Here is a 21,489-nt window from a genome sequence, read left to right on the forward strand (position 1 = left end):
GCAGCATTGGTTTTCAATCGTAGTTAAATATTATAACTGCTGAGCAGCCAAGAACAGCAAAGAGAATAGGGGGAGATGGTATTAGTTGGACTGATCTTGATTTAAGGTTTCAAAATCAATTTTATTACTTATTAGAAAGAGAAAGAGTACCACATGCACACACTTTTCTTATATATAATTTGGAATATGCAGATATTTTAAAGGAGATGAAAAGTGGATGCTGTGTCTGATACCTAATTATCACATGTGTTGTCGTTAAGTCAGTACTACTCTAGCAGCTACCAGACCACGATGCCAAGATACCGCAGTTTATCTTTAGCATTATATCAATAAAAGCATCTGCTAAATAATTAAATAATAATAATAATAATAATAATAATAATAATAATAATAATAATAATAATAACTAGAACTGCCAGGCAGTTTTACGGCTTCCAAGCTCAATACCAGTTGGACATTTTGGCAAGCTGTAAAATTGCAGCACAAGTGTCAGCAACAGATCAGTTTTATGGAGCAGTTTCAATTCAAAATACTGCATTAGTTCATTATCTCATGATGCTTTATAACTTTAAACACCATAGTAACCATGACCCTATCTACACACTGTAAGGAGTTATAAGATAGTTTTACATTTGACCTTAGAGAGGCCAAAGGTCACAGGCAAAGTGTTCCATAGTAACCATTGCCCTATCTGCACTCTATAAGGAGTTATTAGCCAGTTTTGTATGTTGATGATGTCATCAAAAGTGGCTGCCATTTTTTTTTTTATTGTAGAAACTTCCCTTGAACACCTTTTAAAGACAACCACACTAGCCAAGTTTTTACCAGTTTTTGGTTCAATCGGACCAACGGTTTGGTAGAAGATCTTCGTAATTTGTGATTATGACCATGTGCAAAAGAAGCTTCTTAAAAGTTTTACAAATGCTGTATTTTTCAGTATTGATACCGATATGAGTATAGTTTGTAGTAAGATGGAAGTGGTTGGTGCAAAGTTGACACTATGTAATATTCATAACACCTAAAGGCTAAATAACACTGTGTAACTAATGAATGTGTTCAATCCTTCAGAATAACTTTGGAAACCGATGTATTTATAACACTCTTGTCAAATGTGTCTCCATAATAGGTATTACTATAATGCATAAAACATTTTCTAATGAAATCTCATTAGATCTCAAGATTCACAGTAAACATGGAAATAGCTACAGAAATGCATTTGAAAAGCTGCATTTTAAATCACAGTACTTTTGGTTTCGACAGCATTTATGTACATATACAGTATGTATGGTAAGTCAATTTTCAAAGTCAACATGAAAGATTATGAACTGAGGTATGTAGTGTTATGTAGTCTAAAACTAACTGTAATATTCCATTACAGTAACAAGGCAGAATATCATTAACCATACTTTATGTGAAGCAAGCTCTGTATCCGCATCTCCTGGGCCAGTCTTGAGGAGTTCATTGAGTGATTGAGACACAGCATGAAACTCCCTGAAGCTAAACACCAAAAGGAAAGCGTCAGATTGAGACATTGAAAGCACTTGTCATCTGAACAAAATCAGCAACAGAAACAACACCCACACGCAGACAGATTCAGAATCTAGACTCCCATCTCCAGTGGCTTCCCAAAGGAGGAGGGTGCAAAAGACAAAAAGAAAGAAACACGCAATCAGAAATGCTCCTTTTTAAATATTAGACTTGGTGTCAGTATTTGTTTTGATATTGCGATACCTGCCAATTCGTCTGGAAGGATGTGCACCAAAAAGCAACCCTGTCCAAGGGAATGGATTTCAAGTAAATACAGTTTCCAATGAGTCTCAGAGAGTAACTAGGTTCATATGACTACCAGGTGGTTTGGAGGAAATATCAGTTCCCAGTTTGCAAACCCACCTTAACCACGATGATAAGCAGTGGAAGTCTATGCCGTGATAGTACTGAGTAAAAACAGACCTTGTTGTTTTATGTTTAAGCCAGAAGGACATTCCTGTGCTTCTTGTTTCATTACCTTACAGCTTTATAAAAGTGGCCCAGTCACAAATGTCCTTGAAAAGATGGGAGAGAAAGCCAACATTATTGTTATTTTGGAACAGGGAAACTAACATTGCTTAAGAGTTTAATTGTATTTAGTTTATTCTAGTCTAACAGGTGTTTTTCTCTTTAAAAAAATCACTAAAGTAAATGCTTCCATGCTAACCCAGTTGAAAGGCAAAAAAGCCAGTTGTTCCAATTGTTCCATAAATCTTAACTTAAATCCGTGGCCGGCCCTCAGTTATTTAAAGAGTAAGTATCTGATTTAATTAGTTCAATGGGGTTCATCGGACATGTAAAAATATCTCAGAGGGAGTCGTTATCCTACGTTGTAGTTGCTTTATAAATGTTGGGGCATTACAAATTAATAAAACAGCAAATAAGGTATTGTATTTATAAGAAAATGATTGCAATACGAAGCACTGTAATACAGTATTTGTCAATTTACAAACCAGCATTTCAAAAAAGATGTCTTACCATACTTTCTCAGTCCATGCCAAAGTGATCCGACAGTTATTTACTTGGGTTTTGTTTATGTTGACCTCAGAAATAAATAGTGTTTAAAAAAATAACTTCAACAACAACAAAAAAGCATGCACACAAATAGAAACTGGCTTTGGAGGTTGGCGAGAAACTCTTGTTTCAGCTTTTTAAAGGTACAGCAATTATATTAATCCCTTGCTTTCTTGGGGTTTTTCTTAATTGAACATAGTTAAATGGGCAGTTTGTTTTTATTATTATTTTTTTTATCTGCAACTGAATCCATTCTATCCTGCTAAGAGTTGAGTTTCCTGTTTTAGACCCATAATACAATGTGCATTGATCAATTTCCATTAGTACCCTTCAGTTGGTAGCAGCGTGTATAAATGACACATGCCAGAGGTCCATCAGGTAATAGATCATTTTTTAGAGGATGGGATATGACAGGTTATACTGCTATAGCTGCTGTGTTGCTGCTACTATTTCATGTATTATGCTACTATCATGTATTATGCACTTTCCACTGTATTTAATGTATTATGCATTTTTTTGTTTTGTTTTTACTGTACAGCATGTATTATGCATTTCTCTGTATTTAAAGTATTATGGATTTATTGTTGTTACTGCATCTTGTAAAGCGCTTTGGGATGGTGGTCCACTATGAAAGGCGCTATATAAAATAAAGATTGATTGATTGATACTATAGCTTTAAATGCTATTTGAATTGCTTTTTATATTTTCCAGTACTATTACATGGGGTGTGTTATAATTCCGAGTGGTTCTGGGCTCTGTTGCTCCAATATTGAGCTATTATCATTGTTTTCAAACATGTGTTTCTTTCAAAACTACAGTGAATGAATGTGCATGGCAGGGAAACTGTGTAGGCTTATTGTATTAGCTACAGTCACTTTACGAGCTTCTGTCTGTGGTAATAAAGGGATTTATATTGACTTACCTGTGAAAAGGATTAAAGTGAAATAGTTCTATCGAGACTGTGTGTTGATGTCAAGTTAGCATTTAATATTATGTCAGCAAAAAGCAAGATTAATTTGTGACTGTGTGTTTTCTTAATAATTTATTTTGACCACATTGATGTTCCAGCAGATGTTTTACTGCCTTTGTATGACAGCTTGTCATCAATCATCTTTTGAAAGTGCTGATACAGTATCTAGAAACTTTTCATGTGGTAGAAAACCTCTTTATGTATTTATTTATTTAGACATACAGCACAAGTTTCAGTGGTTGATTCCTAACCTAAAGAACCGTTAAGATGTTTTTTTGTTTTTTACTTTAGCAACACCCTTACTGATCCCCTTTTTCTACTGTTAAAGATCTATATAATTAAAGGGAATGCTGCGGCATCCTGGTACCTAACCACTTCCTGTTATTGTTAGTGTGGAAGGGAAAATCTATCTTAAGACTGGGTCAAATAATGTTTGGTGAAAAATAACAAAGAAAAAAAACAGGAAAAAAAAAACCAAGGAAAAGCTTAAAAAAACAAACAAAAAAACTAAAGTAAAAAGTAAGAACTAAAAAATAATAAAACACACGATTAAAATAAATAATAATAATAATAAAAGTTAATAAAACAAAGGAAAAGTAAAAATAAAGCAAAAACAAAAATAATAAATAAATACAATTCTCATGTTTGTTAATCCATTTAGTAATTCAGATTGGGCTTTCTGAACACCTGAGGTGTTTATCGTGTGGCAGTGAATGTTTTTTTTTGTATCATCTAACTCTAAAATAATGAATGTTAGGTACAGTAAATGTGGGCAACTTTGTCCTGTGATCTAGCCTAGCAGAAATCCACCTGTGTCTGTAGCGAGGGAGCAGGAGCAGGATAATCAGGTTCTTGGGTTCAACAAGACATCATGACTGTCTAATCTTATACTGGGACCAAATTAGGTCTACCAAATGCATGGACAGTGGAGTACATTTTCAAAATCTAGAATAACTTACTACTTACCAGTATAATGATCTAAGAAAGAAAAAAACATACTAGATTTGTGTTAGTATTCCTGCTGAAGCTTTTTGTATTAAATTATTAAGTAACCTAATCGTATGCAAATGAACTGATTATGCAAAAGAGACTGACCTCTCTCAACTAGACGACTCAGTAAGCCAGGGAGACCTTCGTTCATCCTCCTATCCTTCCTTAGTTTCCCCTTGGGGGGAGTCCTCGCTTCCTGGCCGTGGAGGCCTCACCTCAGCTAGGGCGGTTCTCCAACTAGTCAAGGGGAAACCCCTATTCTGTTACTAAGTGTGAAGGATGGCTTGCAGTAGTGAGGTGTGGTGATGTCACAGGCCACAGTATTTCCTGCCGCATGGCAGGACTGGTAGCGACCCCAGGCGAAGCAGGACCCTCGGGAGGCGAAGGCAGCAGCTGCGGACCCTCGGGAGGCGACGGCAACAGCAGCGGACCCTCGGGAGGCAACGGCAGCAGCAGCGGACCCTTGGGAGGTGACGGCAGCAGCAGCGGACCCTCGGGAGGCGACGGCAGCAGCAGCGGACCCTCGGGAGGCGACGGCAGCAGCAGCGGACCCTCCGGAAGCGAACTCGGGAGGGGAGCCCCTGGCCATGGAGGCGGCAGCGGGAGCTCCACTTCTCCCTCGTACCCTGTAACTGGTGGCTCTCCAGGTGATGCGGAGCAACAGGCAGCCCCAGGCAATGCGGAGCCACAGGTAGCCCCAGGCGATGCGGAGCCACAGGCAGCCCCAGGCGATGCATGGCAGGCATCCTTGGGCGGTGCGAGGCAGGCATCCTTGGGCGGTGCGAGGCAGGGCAGGAGCAGTCCTTCCCATGACTGTGGAGGTGGAACCAGCAGGTATTCACCCTCTGCTGGTGGAGGTGGGAGCGGCAAGCAGTCCTCCCACGGCGGTGGAGACGGAACCAGCAGGTATTCACCCTCTGCTGGTGGAGGTGGGAGTGGTAAGCTGTCCTCCCACGGCGGTGGAGACGGAACCAGCAGGTATTCACCCTCTGCTGGTGGAGGTGGGAGCGGCAAGCAGTCCTCCCACGGCGGTGGAGACGGAACCAGCAGGTATTCACCCTCTGCTGGTGGAGGTGGGAGTGGTAAGCTGTCCTCCCACGGCGGTGGAGACGGAACCAGCAGGTATTCACCCTCTGCTGGTGGAGGTGGGAGTGGTAAGCTGTCCTCCCATGGCGCTTGAGACGGAACCAGCAGGCATTCACCCTCTGCTGGTGGAGGTGGGAGGGGCAAGCAGTCCTCCCACGGCGGCTGAGGCGGAACCAGCAGGTATTCACCCTCTGCTGGTGGAGGTGGCGGAGGCAGAGGCAGCTCCTGCTGCTCTGCTCCTGGTGGTGGTGAAGATAGAGGCAGCTCCTGCCGCTCTGCTTCTGGTGCTGGAGACAGTGGCGAGGGCTCTTCACCCTCTGGCGTTGGAGATGTCAGCGATGGGACCTCTCCCTCTGGTATTGGAGATGGCAGCGATGGCTCCTCTCCCTCTGGCGCTGGAGATGGCAGCGATGGCTCCTCTCCCTCTGGCATTGGAGATGGCAGCGATGGGACCTCTCCCTCTGGTATTGGAGATGGCAGCGATGGCTCCTCTCCCTCCGACGCTGGAGATGGCAGCGGCGGGGCTTTTCCAGATGGAGCTGGAGATAGCGGGAGCCCTGCCATATCTGCAGCCAGGTTGCGGATTACCATGTCCGCAATGTCCGGGAGGGACACTGGGCAGTGTTGCTTTTCCCAGGCTTCCCATCGGTCTCCATCTCTGGCCCACAGGAGGTTGATCACATCGGGGAGGGGCTCTTCAGCATTCCTCCCAGGCTCCACCAGCCAGCCCCAGATTCCCTCAGAGGAGAGTGAACTCTTCGGCCTCTTAGCAAGCGGGACCTCTCCCCCTGACGCCGGACGCTCAGGCTCCTCCATCTCCTGCCATGCGTGGCTCTGGCTGAGTGGAAGATACCTGACCTCGCCACACAGGAAGCACCACCCTTCCTCATCCAGACAGGCAAGACAAACATCCGGCGTAGTAGAGACCTGTGACCGACCCCGCGCTGCTGTTGATGCGCCTCCTGCTGCTGTTGCTGCTTTCTCCTGCCGCTTCTTTACATCTTTTTTTTTTCCCAAAACGAAACAAAAAAAAACCTGCAGTATTTCTGGCCTGACGCTTGGCGGCGCTCTCCTCCTGCTTCTGGACACCAACTGTGAAGGATGGCTTGCAGTGGTGAGGTGTGGTGATGTTACAGACCAGAAACACAGACTCAGGAAGTACGGGTGAGAGCTGAAACGCTACGGCGTTCAGCTGATTTGATTAAATAATTAAACAAAAACAAAAGATTTAAACAGAACACCAAAACACTACAAAACAAAAGGGCACGTTGGCCAAACAAATATAAATAAACAAATATGCGTGCTGGTTTTACCCCAGCACGATACTTAGCAGTTGTTTACTCTCTCTCGCTCAAAACCTGTCTCGCCTCTGGCATTCTCCTCCGAGCACGGACAGCTGCAGGTTCTTATATTCTGGCCGAGGGGTTAACTAGCTGTTAATTATCTTATTACCCCTCGGCCACAGTCTGCACGAGTTTAGTAAGGATGCGTGACTGTCAGCTAGTTAAATAATCAGTAGCTGATCAGCCACGCATCCTCACGAGGTTTTTAAAATATAAAAACAATAACAAATATGCAGCGCTTTGAGCTGCGCCGCAAACAAAAATACAAATAATAATACAAATACATATAGGGGCGGGACACTCCACCACACTAAGTCACAAGCACTTTGTCTTTATTCAGTAGTCCCTTACGCAGGTCTGACTCCTGCCTCGTGAACACAAAACGAGTCTTTTTAGTCAAAGGGTGATGTGATTGGGGTTTCTGACATTTTGTAGGGTTGAGAGTTTGGGGGGAGCCAGACTGTAATTCAAGAGACTCGCCACATCTGTGAGATAATTTAGCCTTGGAGAGGATGCTTAGTTGACACACACTAACCGCTCTGAATGGTAACAGTATTCTGGAGTATAGCTTTTCAATTACATCATGCTGGAAACCCACTTTAATATACTGTATCTAGTAGTGGCATAGAACAAGCCATGGGCAACACAATGATGCAATAAAACAATGGCCATAGGGTGTGCCCTTATTACAGGGACCCTCTGAGTGGTTCAATGAGCTGTTGTTAATATCGAGTGGTGTACGGACCTGGTTTTTATATCAAACTATAGAAAGTGAGTTTACTGCACTGTTATACTCTTTCACATGCCATGGGCCTTACTACAGATGTCAGTAACAATATGCACAGAAGCCCCCTGAGTCACTGCTTAAATAGCCTCTAGGAAAGGCACTTTACTTTTACAGCAAAAACTTCTTTTGACCCCAATACTATCTCACAAAGGGGCTTTCACTATGAATTCAGGAGCTGCTTTGGGGGTTTAGTTTCCTCCCATAGATATATGTAAGATAGGCTAGATCAGTATTTGAGTAACTGAAATAAGAGACATCATGCCAACATCATAACGGTTAAGGGAACAGTACAAAGATTAAAAAGCTATTTGCTCTTTATGGATTTTCCAGAATTCCTTTTTAGTACAAGAACATTGCTAACTAAGCTACTGAATTCTAGGAGAATGTGTGAAAACATCACATTATTTGCATGTCCAACTTAGGGTTGAATCAATGAACATCTCTGTACTGTCCAAAGATACCGACTATACACCTTCTATCAATGTCCGAGTTTTTTTCCAAAGCAGCTACTCTATAAGTAGAGCAGGGATTTTATATTCTCATCAGTTTATCTGAGGTTTGTGCTGCAGAGTGGCAACCAAATCAATATACAGCTGTGGCCAAAAGTTTTGCATCATTTTATAGAATTAACGGATTTTGCTTCATAAAGTTGAATGAAACCTGCTGAACAACGATACGTTAACATATTGAATTACATACCGCTTTGCAGTTTTCCATATACTTAATGAAAAACAAACCAAAAAATGAAATACTGTACTTCTATTATGGGTTCCAGTAGACTTTTGCTAAATCATTTTGTAGTTTCTTTGATTACATGATGTTAAATAAAGGATCTAAATTATCATTCATTTTTGTTTTTATATAGCGCCTTTCATGGCAAGCCATCCCAAAGCGCTTTACAAAACAAACAAAAATAAAAAATGAGAGCAACACTGGATCAAGTTGATAAGGTTGATAAAAGCATGGCGGAAGTAGAATCTAATTGGTTAAGGGTGGGACAATATATCTAACTGTAATAAGCTTTGAAACACTTTGCGCTTTGTGCACTGTATTTGTTTTTTTAAATGTTAATGTTCTTGAATATCCTTTCTATGATAACGGATGCAACTGCACTTCTGTCCATCTGAAACCGAATGCACTCACAATGACTTCACCATAATGTGACACGTGTCTGAGGTTGACTGTCGGTAGTTGACTATTCTGTTTTACTCCTACCGGACATCCTGATGTGTGTTACTGTGTTTCCCACACAGGCTGTTTTAAACTTGTTCTTGTTACACTATACAGGGGCTCATCGTCTCCCCTGCACCCCATGCAGTGCTTCTGACATTCCCAAATTGCAGATTAACAAGGGGCTTCCTAGTGTCAACACCGTGGTCACTATGGGTAGAATGTTTAGACCACCCACTCTGCGCTCTGTGGGTTCCTTCAGGTTTTCTCAAGGCATGAGGTTCACTTAATCTTTGTGTTGTTAAGCTGTCATCACCTTTTCTCTAGCTGTACTCTACTCCACGCTTCTGTTTTCACTGTCCTGCCTTTTATCTGATTACATTTCAACAGGTTAGTTGTTCATTTGAGCTGCAAGCAACCTGCCACTTGTATGAAGCATGTATTTCTGAACTATAGTGAACTGTAATCTTGAGGATAGCCTAAATGCTGTGAGGGTCAATACAGTGCTAGTCTGATTTTAGGTTGGTGTGGAATTCAGTTGCAACCTCACAGTTTATAAGAGTCAGGATTATATGTGTGTGTGGACTAACATATTTCCTATTGAGTTCATAAGGAGGGTTACTGTTCTCTTGCACTGTGCCTACCTTTGATTTGCAAACTGTCGTCTTCATAAGTGTTGACTCACATGCAGTGGTCCAGAAAAGCTGCATGCCTGCCATTTTTATGCATTACAAAATCCCAAATACACAATCAGTTTTAATAAATGTTTATTCATTTAATAAATTCATTTTTAGAGAGGAAAACTCAGGAAAGAACAGAAATGCAGCACTCTGATTGGCTGAAACACTTAACAGCATGTTGATGCAGAGTCATTATCCGCATGAGATGGGATGTCGGTGTGGTTCAGTTGTGTGTACCATGTGAAAGATTTCTGGGGGGGCTCCTCTGCACTAATGTCTGTTTAGATTTTTACTATACTATTTAAGCATTCGTGTCTAACCCAGCAGTCATTACTTGATAGATAGTTTACTGCAGCAACAATTAAACATGTAGAATGCTTGGGGTTGCACTGTGTTTTGCATGTTAGTACTCTTGCTAATCCGAAAGCTGGTAGTCTAAACTGATCAATAGTATATAGCAGCAGCAGAACAACACATTTTAACTGTTGAAACACAGGCCCAAACAGTTGCAAAAGCCAAATTACAATAAAAATAGAAACAGAACCCCACTATAAAATTAAAATACACAGACCGTGAAACCAAATTTCTATTTCATAATCCAATGAGTGTAATAATCTCTAATGATTTTTGATGAACTATAAGATGGACTACGCAAACATGCAGATAGCGTACCCTAAACCTTTGTATAAAAAAAGCATCAATTAAAGAGAAATGCTGAAGCTGCAGTTGTGTCTGTTCGTTACTGTAGACCTAATTTGGATATAAGCTGTATTTACAGGGCAAAATAAATGAAACTGACTAAAACGATTTAACATCCGAACAAACATCAACGTGGTATAAACAGTTAAACAGTGAATTCAAGGTCATAGTCACATGTAAGTATAAAGAGTAATTGCAGTATCAGGCTATAATAACCCAGTAAACTAAACAAGTGTATGTTTTATGGGGGCTGGCAGTGGGCCTTCCCCAAAAGGACAAGGGTCTGGTGAAGGTCATTCCTGGTCAGATCCTCAGTCACTACTTTATATATTATGTAACGTGACAAGATACTGAAGCCAAGCTAAAGTGGATTTTAAAACCTCAGAGACTACCCAGATAGCATTCTGACGTTGGCCCAACGTAGGCTAAGGTTGGCAGGTCGCAGTGGGATTTCCAACGTTGGCCCAACATCGGCAAAAAGTTGGAAAAATGACGTCTTTTTGCCAACGTCGATACAACGTTGGCAAATAGTTGGCAGCCGACGGTTGGCAAACGGTGTTGATGGGGCTGCTGAAAGTCGATAGACAATTGCATGAAAATAATCCCGGGAGTTCTCGAGCATACATTTTTATTATTTTATGTTTTGCTGCATCATTTTCACTTAAAAAATCCGAGTTTGGAGGATTGCTGCGTGTGCGAATTTAACGCTGTGTGTTTTTTGTGATTTTTTTTTTTTTTTTTTTGTTATAGCGCAGTCATCAAGCTTGCATTGTAATGTAGTGCAAGTCACTGCTGTGCTTAATGCTCCATCCGGGTTCAAAGCACACGTTCAGTTTTTTTTTCTTTTCGCCTCTAAACAAAATATATTGACTATTCTGGACGGACGTGTGCTTACGCCAGATGCACAAGTGCAGTGTTTACGTATATAAACCGTTGCTGTTCAATTTATTTTCAAAATATAGTGCGGTGTATCCCTACGCGTGGGTCTGGGTTTCCCAGCTGGGACTACAGTTAGCAGGCTTCCCGCTCATTTGATTGCTAGCGAGTTTGAATGTGTTTTTTTTTTTTTGTGTCCAGTCGTTGGCATTAGTGTTCATAGCCACATTCAAACAAGGTATTTATACATGTTTTTAGATAGGCTTATGATTTTTCTGTGAAGTTTAATGCATTTATGTAATTGGTTTGTATTTGTTGTTATGGCTGCAGTTGGTAAAATATATTCTGAGAGAACTCTCCGCCGTCAGGCAAAACAAAGGGCAGATGATTTAGTGAGTGCAATTTCTGAAGAACTAGTGAATACCGATGTAAATAAACAAAATAGACATGGTGATAGTGAAAGCCAAGTTCAAATTGCAGTGAATATCAATACTGGCAGTAGTCGTAGTAGTGCAGTGTGGAATTGTGAAGAGCATAATGAACAAAATACTAGTGATAGTGAAAGCCAAGACGTTGCGATGCAGTTTGAAATGAATGACGATCTTATTGTCAGTAATGACAGTGCTGATTTTGAAAGTGAAGATACGATGTCTGGATCAGATAGAGAGGATGAGAAGGCATGTAGCTTAAGGGGCGAACTGAAGGACTGGGCTGTTGGCAGTAACATCCCGATGTGTCACATTAACAGTTTGTTAGGCATTTTAAGACGATTCTTTCCCAGTCTGCCAAAAGATGCTCGTACTTTAATGGCTACTTCCACTTCATACAATTTGGAGACGGTTGCTGGGGGAACATATCATCATTTTGGTGTTGCACAGGGTATACTCTCTCAGCTGGCATCAAATATGGAGCTAGCTTCTAATAACTGTGTAACTCTGCAAATAAATATTGATGGCATTCCACTTTTTAAAAGTAGTAACGTTCAGTTTTGGCCTATACTTGGTCTTCTTGAGGAAGACAAAAACAAGAACCCATTTATCATTGGTTTGTTTGTGGGAAAATCTAAGCCAAAAGATGCAAACTCTTATTTAAAGTACTTTGTTGATGAAATGAAACACATTCAAAATGAGGGAATGTCATTTGATGGCAAACTTGTAAAAGTTACCATTTCAAATTTTGTGTGTGATGCGCCTGCAAGGGCTTTTGTGAAAAGTGTGAAGAACCACAATGGCTATAGTGGATGTGAGAAATGTGTACAAAATGGGGTTTGGGAAAGTAATCGAATGACTTTTCCTGAAGTAGGTGCTGCCCCCAGAACTGATGTCATGTTTGATGAGATGGTTGATGAAGACCACCATATGGGAGATTGTTCATTGAGGAAATTGAAAATTGGAATGGTATCACAGTTCCCCCTAGATTTTATGCATTTAGTTTGCTTAGGGGTAATGAGAAGGCTGTTGCTGTTGTGGATAAAAGGGCCCCTCCCCACTAGAACTGGAGGTCAGCACGTAAAACTCATCAGTGAATCCATAGTCAATTTCGTTTCTTTCTTGCCACGAGAGTTTGCCAGAAAAGGACGATCTCTTGCTGAAATTGATAGATGGAAAGCAACAGAGTTTCGGACTTTCCTTCTATACACTGGTCCAGTAGCACTCAAAGGAAAAATACCTGATGCTCTGTATTACCATTTTCTTATGCTTCATGTCGGTATCACAATATTATGCAGTCCGTTATTGTGCACACAATACTGTGATTATGCAGAAGAGTTACTAGTTTTATTTGTTCAACAGTTCGCATCTGTTTATGGCAATATAGTTGTATATAATATTCATGGACTAGTTCATTTGGCTAATGATGTTAGGAAATTTGGTCCATTACAGAACTTTTCAGCATTCCCATTTGAGAACTACCTTCAAATCATTAAAAGAATGATCAGAAAGCCAAAATACCCACTTCAACAAGTAATTCGTAGGTTGTCAGAAAAAAAATGTGCTGGGCAATCCAAGCAGTTGAAAAGAGGTTGCAAAAAGGAGCACTTCTCTGGGCCTTTACCTGCCAATATCCTCCCATGTTTCAGGCAGTTTAAGGAATTGCACATGGACACCTTTATGATTTCTGTTAACACAGGTGACAATGCCATTCTTGTTGACCAAAACATTTTTCTTGTAAAAAATATCATTGTTGTTGACGACGTTACAAGCTTGGTTTGCCAAAAGTTTTCTGTAAAAGTCCCTTTCTTTCAATATCCTGTAGATTCTCTTAAGATAAATATAGCATTTGTTAAAGATCCACAACATTATATTGTTCATTTACCAGTGCCTGATATTTCTGCCAAAGTTGTTCTTTTGCCTTACAATGATGGGTTTGTGGCATTTCCATTAAATCATACCTTAGAGATAATGTAATAATTGGTGCACAATATCCTAATTTATTCAGTTTTAATTCCATTTCAGTTCTACTCCGTATGTACTGTAGATATTGATGATTTATCACTATGATCTGGTTCAGTCTTATTTAGCAAAATCAGCTTGGTTGTACTTTTTGTTGTTAGGACATTTACAGTAATATATTTCTGGTTTTTGGTGGCTTTTTCAAGTTTATTTCACTCCAATACCATGTTATTTTTTTAGAATAACAATGTATGCAGTGGTTTTGTTCAAGGAAACTGAGGAGGTGGAAGTTGTACCATCAGTTTGGTTGAATGTGGATAAACTTTTGTGCCTGTGGCCTTCTTATAAAAGTACTGTAAGAGTTCGAAAAGCAGTGGAGCTTCAGGAGACACCCACCGAGACATGGGACAAACACGAAGTACGGGTGCTTCATGAGACAGGTACTGTAACCATTATTTTATCTACCTATCTATGTACCTTTTAAAAGATTATACACCACAAAGATTTTTTTATATGGGCCTTACAATGAAAGAATGATTTTTGCTAAAATTAGTGCCAAAGCTGTGTTTTAAATTAAGTAAATGTACAATTTGTTTACTTAACTCAGTAGTCATATTTTGTCCAGTATTTCTTATTTGTAATACATATTCAGGCAAAACTTGCTGCTTCATTGTGATTGGCTACAATGTAAAGCGAGAGTGAAAACATCTCTGGAGATCGGCAATGGAGCCTCAACAGAGATGCTATCGCTTCACTGCAGTGTGGACACCCCTATTGAATTACAGGGGTCACACACGTTGCATATGTGTCAATCCAATTTTAGACTGTGTGTTTAATTTAACAAACAGATGTTATCACGCTTAATAAATGATTTGCTTCATTTTCATGCACGTAAGACATGTTCATTTTTGTTCTGTTATAGTGACATATGAGAAGGCGCGCAAGAAACTGAGAAGGGCAACCGAAACATCCGATCTGAACACCACAGATGATGAACAAACACGGAAGCGGAAGTAAGTGACAAATACTTCAATTGATCCATCCAGCTAAAAAAAAATTAAAGTACAAAATATTAAACACAAAGAGAAAAATAAGGCATTAATTAACTAATCAATAAATCAATGTTATGCATAGTGACCAATAATAAAACAGCTATTGTAGCATTTCACAGATGCCCATGAGTAACATGTTCCAATTTTCAAACAGACCCTCTACAAAGCTGTCATTTCTAGAAGATGAAGAAGATTTTTCCATAAGCAAGAATGTGAGATCATCACAAAGGATGCCACTCTTGCCAACTCCACCTTTGTTTCCAACAACAGTAGCATCACCCAGCAGCAGCAGCAGCAGCAGCAAGAACACCAGCAACAGTGAAGATGGAAATATCAGCAGTGATGACAGGAACTACAACAGCAACACCAGCAGCAATGACACTGGAACTGGGAACAGGGACAAGAGCAGCTATGTGCCTCTATCAGGTACATATTTAATTAAACGTTTAATTATTTTGCATCCCTACAATGAATCATGAAAAGGTTATAGTATTCTTACAAAAGTTATTTTCCTATGTGCACTTGTGTGCATTACATATAATGGTTCTCTTTTTAATGACCAACGGGGGTAGTTAAAGATAGAAGATTATATGTGCATTTTTTGTTCTATTAAATAGACAGGGATAGGATGATCTTCACCATTTTAGAAGAAATCAAGGGCCAGGGGAGACAAAACACCCTGATGCTTCAGGCACTTCTCAAGCGGCAGCCTCATGTAGAGCAAGAGCATGGCAGCCTGCGCCTGGACGAATTCCGGTTTCCTCTTGACACCAAGGAGGACATTGACAGAGTGGAGAGGATGTTAATGGACCAGGCTACAGAAAAGGCACTGGTATGTGACCGTTGTACGATTGTTAACAAAGTCCTTTTCTTTTCAGATTATAATAACCAATACATTGTCATTAATAGTTTTTGAAAAAAAAAATGCAATCAGATGCTAAAAGCTTCTGTCCTTATTGAATTATATCTTCAGCTTTTTCTCAGATTTTTATATAATTATTCCTGATAATTACTTCTGTACATATTGTTGCGTTTTTCTATGGTGTTCATTTATTATATCCATTTTAAAGGTGTAAAAAATCACTACAAGTTTCCTTGTGTTTCACATGTAGTCGTTTGTTTGCTTTTTCATATTTTGCAGCTTCATTTCTAATGATTTAGAAGTATGCTAATGTCTCAGTCTTTGGCACGTTCATTTTGCTTCAGAACTAGTGCATCAGTTTGGCACATGACTTCATTTCTGCTAATGCACTAACAGAACATTCCATATTGGGAGAAAAATGGGTGAAAAAATCAAACATGCTCAAAAAAAAGGCTGGGGATTTTCCTTTTCTTTATGATGTGAGCATGTTGCAGTAATCCCGCCCCCTTTCTCTCTGCTGCCATTATAAATTCACCATCAGGGTTGGTGAAATAGCAAAAACTTCATAATAGTTTATTGTGAATTTATAATAGCAGAAACTGTTATTTTCTTATGTGAAAGAGAGAGAGGAAAGTTGACACAGAAAAAGTAAAGTGACAGGATCTGAAAACAGGGTAACTGAGTCATAAGTAGTGATTTTTTTTTTCTGGAGGGAAGCCATTAAAACTTTGAAGAATGTTGTATATGTAAGATTTTATTATTGCATCGTCTCAGTTATAGTACATACTACAATTTGATATAAATTCAATTTTAAAACTTTTATGACTGATATGTCATATGACTATTCAATTTAAAAGATGGCAGTAGTGTTGTAACACACATATACATTTGCCTTCATTTACATCTCATTCTAGATCACACACATTTGTAGTCTTGGCGGCACCACAGCCGATGACATCATCAGGCGCATGATGAGTCATGTGCTGACCAACAATCTGGCCAGAGGATACAACTGGCTGGGGCGGGGAAACAAGAGCCCCTTTTCTGTCCTTGCACTGGCGAGAGTAATCAAAGGTAAATTGTGCTGCTGGCATTTGAACTGTTGTACATAAGTCAAAGCCAATGAAATGCATGCAAAATCAATGTGACATAATTAAATAATTGTTATAGCCATTCATGAAAAAAGTCACTAAATAATAGTAAAGCATACATGTATTCTATGCCTGAAATACAAGTACAAGAGAATATATTTGAAGTAGAGAGTAAAATGTATTGTAAAGTATTACAAAAAAAAAAATCTAACAGTGGTGTTCAAAAAGGGACAACATCATTTTGTGGTAAAAATCAACAAACACAATGCTCAACACAGACATAAACACATTGTTGACTTTTACCACTGAATTGTGTTGTCCTTGTTTGAACAAACTGTTAGATTTAACAAATGTTTTGGTGTGTATAAAAATACTGTAAAATCTTAAATCTTTCATTCTTTTTTTTCCAGCTGCAGCCAAGAAGTCTTCTGTCACGGAGGCAGACACAGAGGCCAGGATGAGGAGCTGGCTAAAGTACAGTGGAGACCGGGATGGGGGGCGGAAGAGGAGGGCAGAAAAGAAAAAGGGTAAATATATGATGCTCCCATGTTTACATAGGCCAACGTTGGGCCAATGGACAAAATTACGTTGGGCCAACGTCATTGGCCAACGTTGGGATGACGTCTCTGATGACGTTGAGCCAACGCTGGCCCAACGTCAGCATGCTATCTTTACGTGTCTCTCTACACATATTGTAAGTGTTACTGACATACTGTATTTCAAGGCAGCTGTAAACGTAACGTCTATTTCTCCAGTCAAGGAATCTGTTGCCAGCAAATTTTCTCACGAAAAGCAATTAATACATTTTGTCCAAGCATGTTGTAATATAATGCCCTCTTGCTTTCAATTTCATCTGATTTGTTTTTTTTTCTGAATTGCAATTCAGATTTTTACAACCCATGTACATTCGTCTATCTAAATTGCTGTAAATTGTCTTTGAACCAAAGTGCCAAATCTGTCAGTTATAAGATGTTAGTAAAATATATGGAGAACTACAGAAATTGCCCATTCTCTGTTGACTTCTTTCTCTGGCTACTTCCATATTAAAATACAAATTGCTAAGAAATAAGTAACATTATTTTAAATGAACTGCATGTGTGGCCTATTAAAGTCATCAATTAAAAAGTCATCAATTGCCTATTATGGCAATTTTTCAAGATTTTCAGTTACAGTGGTTTGATCTCATATGCTTTTAGATAAAGTCCTTGCTGAGCCTTAAAAGTGAAATCCAAACAAACAAACAAAACCAGGTGCGTAGATCTCCAAAAGCATGAAGTAATTAAAAGTCCAAAATAATCTGCACACTGCTATTTGAAGAGTGGCAATAAAAACACTACAAAATCAAAATTATGTGACAAAACAGTCTTTTATTTATAGAAGAAAAAAATAATATAATGCAAAAAGTGCTTGACAGTTTTCTTATCAGAGCGGAGGTTCTGGAACGGAGGTTCTGGAGCGGAGTTTCTGGAGCAGAGTTTCTGTAGCGGAGGTTCTGGAGCAGAGGTTCTGGAGCTGATGTTCTGTAACAGGGGTTCTGGAGCGGAGTTTCTGGAGCGGAGGTTCTGAAGCAGAAGTTCTGGACCAGAGGTTCTGGAGCAGCTCCAATCTTTCTGCCTTTCAGGGTTGCTACCCGTTCCACATTTTAAGGAAATATCGCCAGTCTCCCCTTCTGGTCTCTGGGAATAAAATGATTCCTCAGTTGCTAGGATTAGGGCAGAGGATTGGCATGCATCTGAGAGGCAGTAGAGGAAAGAGGGGATGCTTCCCTTGTAGCATCTGAATGGCACAATTACCTGCTCATTTGGTGGACCCAGTGATGTGCTGAGTGCATATGTGTTTTAACTGATCTTATTTTGCAGTCATTTATTTAATGAAAGAATAAGGTCTAATTGCTCTGCTCCATATGACACCGTTTTGCTAAGCAGCTACAGACCTAGATCTAAAAAAAAGGCAATGATCTGAACTCCGATCTTTAAATAAGGTTGAAACACAGTCTTTCTTTTCCACACATTGTTCTTGTTATATGAACAGAATGCTCCATGAGCACTCCTGGAGGTGATGTGGTTATTTCACAGATGTGGTCACTGATGTGGTTATTTCACTGCTTTACCACTGTGCTGTTAAAATGGGTGTATTACTATAATGTGCCTTTGCTTTTGCACTTGCTGCTAAATTGGGCCCTCAGGTGCTGTTAAGTAAATTAGTAACAGAACATTTTCCAAAGCACTATAAATCAAACAACAAATATAAAACAGAATGCATTAACTTCAATCAGAAGCAGTTCCAAGTGTGTGGTGGTAGATTCAGAAGCCAGTATGGACAGGGTGCCAATTGTTGCTGCTGTAAATACTCAGATGGAACAAGTTCAAATATCTAACACAGCACACACCACACACCATGAAACACCACCACTAACACCAAGATTAACTCTAACACAGCACAGCACACAGCACAGCACAACAGCACAGCACACAGCACACAGCACACAGCACACAGCACACAGCACAAAACACCAACATTAACTCTAAATTTACACCCGTGATTACCCTTTTATACACCTGTGGCTGGAGCTTAATTAATCATCAATTATTCCATTATGGCCCCAGCCACATTCCCATGTGTGTTCTGGCAGGGAGGAATTTAACCCCCCCTCTGCCAACCCAATATTCCCCCCACACACCCATACATTACACCGCCTTGCCACAGTGAGGAATGACAGCACTGCATTGAAAGGCATCAAATGTTTCCATGCACATCTTTCCTGACCTGAACACCTCATCTCACAATCGTGCCGATATCAAATTGTGTGCTAGTTGTGTGGTAGGCAAAGGAGTTTTACCCACTGCACTACCTTGTGCTAGATTCTCAAAGCGATTTACTAACTGTCATCAGAGATACAAAAAGAAAGTTTCAACTAGGTCTTTCTCAATGTCTCCAGATGAAAAGCTATCTCGGTTTATTATATGATAAGAAAAGTAAGAACAATATTGATTCTTCAAGTCAAAACTTTTATTTATTGAATTTATTGTGTCTTACAGTATTTTTAAATTTAGCACTAGTTAATGTTCAATAGTTATGGATAATTGTCATCAGCTCTCCCACCACTGATCTTGTGTCAAAGATATTTTGGTTCTTTGCATATTTTTACTTTTGCAGTGCAACTGTGTGGATAAAAAAACCCAAAACAAAACAAAACAAAAAGCTGTTTCTTTCTGAGGTGACATGACCTACTGCACAGGAAGTGATTTCGTACCAGCAAGCAGCAGAACTACACCATTGTCTTTTAAAATATCTACATATTCAAAATTGATGCATGAAGTTAAAGCATCAAAATATTCAAGAGATAATGTGGAACAGTGGTAATGCTGCTAATGTTAATACAATTGATTTTACAACATGGGTAAGCGCTTCTTTAAGGGTGCTGTGGAATCAAAGGAACACTGTTATCTGCCCAATTCCACATCAAGCTATCTCTGTGTATTAGATGATAAGAAAAGTAATAACAATACAGAATCTGATAGCGCTCCTCTGATTCTTTATGGAATGCCAGCAATATTTGTCTCACATTAATCGTAAATGATTCAGGAAAGGGACTGAAATATATTAAATACCCCTGATTGCCAGATATACATTTCTAATATAAGTATGATTTGAAGCAGGTTAGAACTAGGTACAAATTTAAATTGGTATCTTTTTCAGCATAAGGGACTTTTCCACATTGAATAAACAATATGCCAGTTCTATTACATGGATAATATAAATACACTGTGATGAACTCACTGTGTGTCTGTAACAGTTACACACTGTAACTCCAGTTGTCTTTAATAAGTCACCAAGCCACAGTTTGCTGTGAAAATGCCGTAGCGTATGTATATTTCAATGGCAAAAATAAATAAATACATTTTTAAAAAATCACATAGAGTTCACTACTAGGTTTGGAGCAGATGGTTGCATGGTTCAGTTGGTTTGTAGTTTCTTAGGAAAAGTAACCAAACCAAACACCCCACCCATTGTTTACAAATGTCAGTAAGTTATTCATTGTTTTGTTGCTACTTGAGCAATTTATTTTAGTACAACCTGTATTGCTTACTAAATAGCAATGTTGAGAACATAAAAAGGCCCTTAGACACTTACTGTACCAAATTCATAAAGAAGTCCTACGTAGTGACCAACTCACACAATGAAAAGTAAAACCAACATCGAGATATTGAGTTATTAAACTTTGTACAAAAAATATTGTCCAAAACTGATGAAACAATGAAGCTTGAATTTAGTGGCAAATTTAGTTTATTAAATGGCCAAACAGTCAGTAGTTGTCAGCTAAATTGAAGCTTGTATGTTAAATTGTGTCTTACATTAATTTAGTAAACAGATGAAAAACTTGTCCGGCACCTTTTTACTTTCGTAACATGAATAACAAAGTGTTTGCAATGAAGCTTGTTTCCGCAGGTAAAACTTACCTTAAATGTCTCTAATTACTGTGTATTTATATAGTAGTTACTTAGTAAATACCTGTGTACTTACACATAATTACAATTTGAGATTGTAACATCAAATTCCATTAATGGAAAACATTTTAATACAAAAGTACTTATAATAATTATAATAGTGATAGCCTTTCTTTGAAAACGCCATTGATTTAAGAACTGGGATTCTTCTACCAGACACATTTTGGTTTAACATGGAGTTCATAACAGTGAAGCTAGTGGTACTAATGGTGGCAATGCTGAGTCAGCAGCAATGTAGTCGCATAGCCTGCTGGCAGTACTTTAGCACAGCACATTAACAAATCTCTTTTGTGCTAAGGGAATCTTAATGGAGACATTTAACAAATAATTACATTTAACCATCCCCGAGATAATAAGATCAAAGCAAGGATGACAAGCAGATCATTCCAGTTACATCTTCTGTAAATCCAGATGGCCACGATTAGGTAGGTACAATTGGAATGC

General features: G+C 39.3%; 1 protein-coding gene across 1 annotated transcript; it reads left to right on the forward strand.

Moving 5' to 3' along the window:
- The first annotated feature begins 13,479 nt into the window (after positions 1-13,479).
- On the forward strand, positions 13,480-18,103 carry LOC117408520 (uncharacterized). Its single transcript, XM_058990476.1, has 7 exons — positions 13,480-13,972; positions 14,455-14,545; positions 14,739-15,010; positions 15,202-15,416; positions 16,361-16,520; positions 16,948-17,193; positions 17,964-18,103. The coding sequence occupies exons 1-7, from the start codon at positions 13,780-13,782 to the stop codon at positions 18,101-18,103; spliced, it is 1,317 nt and encodes a 438-aa protein (XP_058846459.1). The 5' UTR covers positions 13,480-13,779.
- The last annotated feature ends 3,386 nt before the right edge of the window (positions 18,104-21,489 follow it).

This window comes from Acipenser ruthenus, chromosome 17, assembly GCF_902713425.1.
Source record: "Acipenser ruthenus chromosome 17, fAciRut3.2 maternal haplotype, whole genome shotgun sequence".
Classification (NCBI taxonomy): domain Eukaryota; kingdom Metazoa; phylum Chordata; class Actinopteri; order Acipenseriformes; family Acipenseridae; genus Acipenser; species Acipenser ruthenus.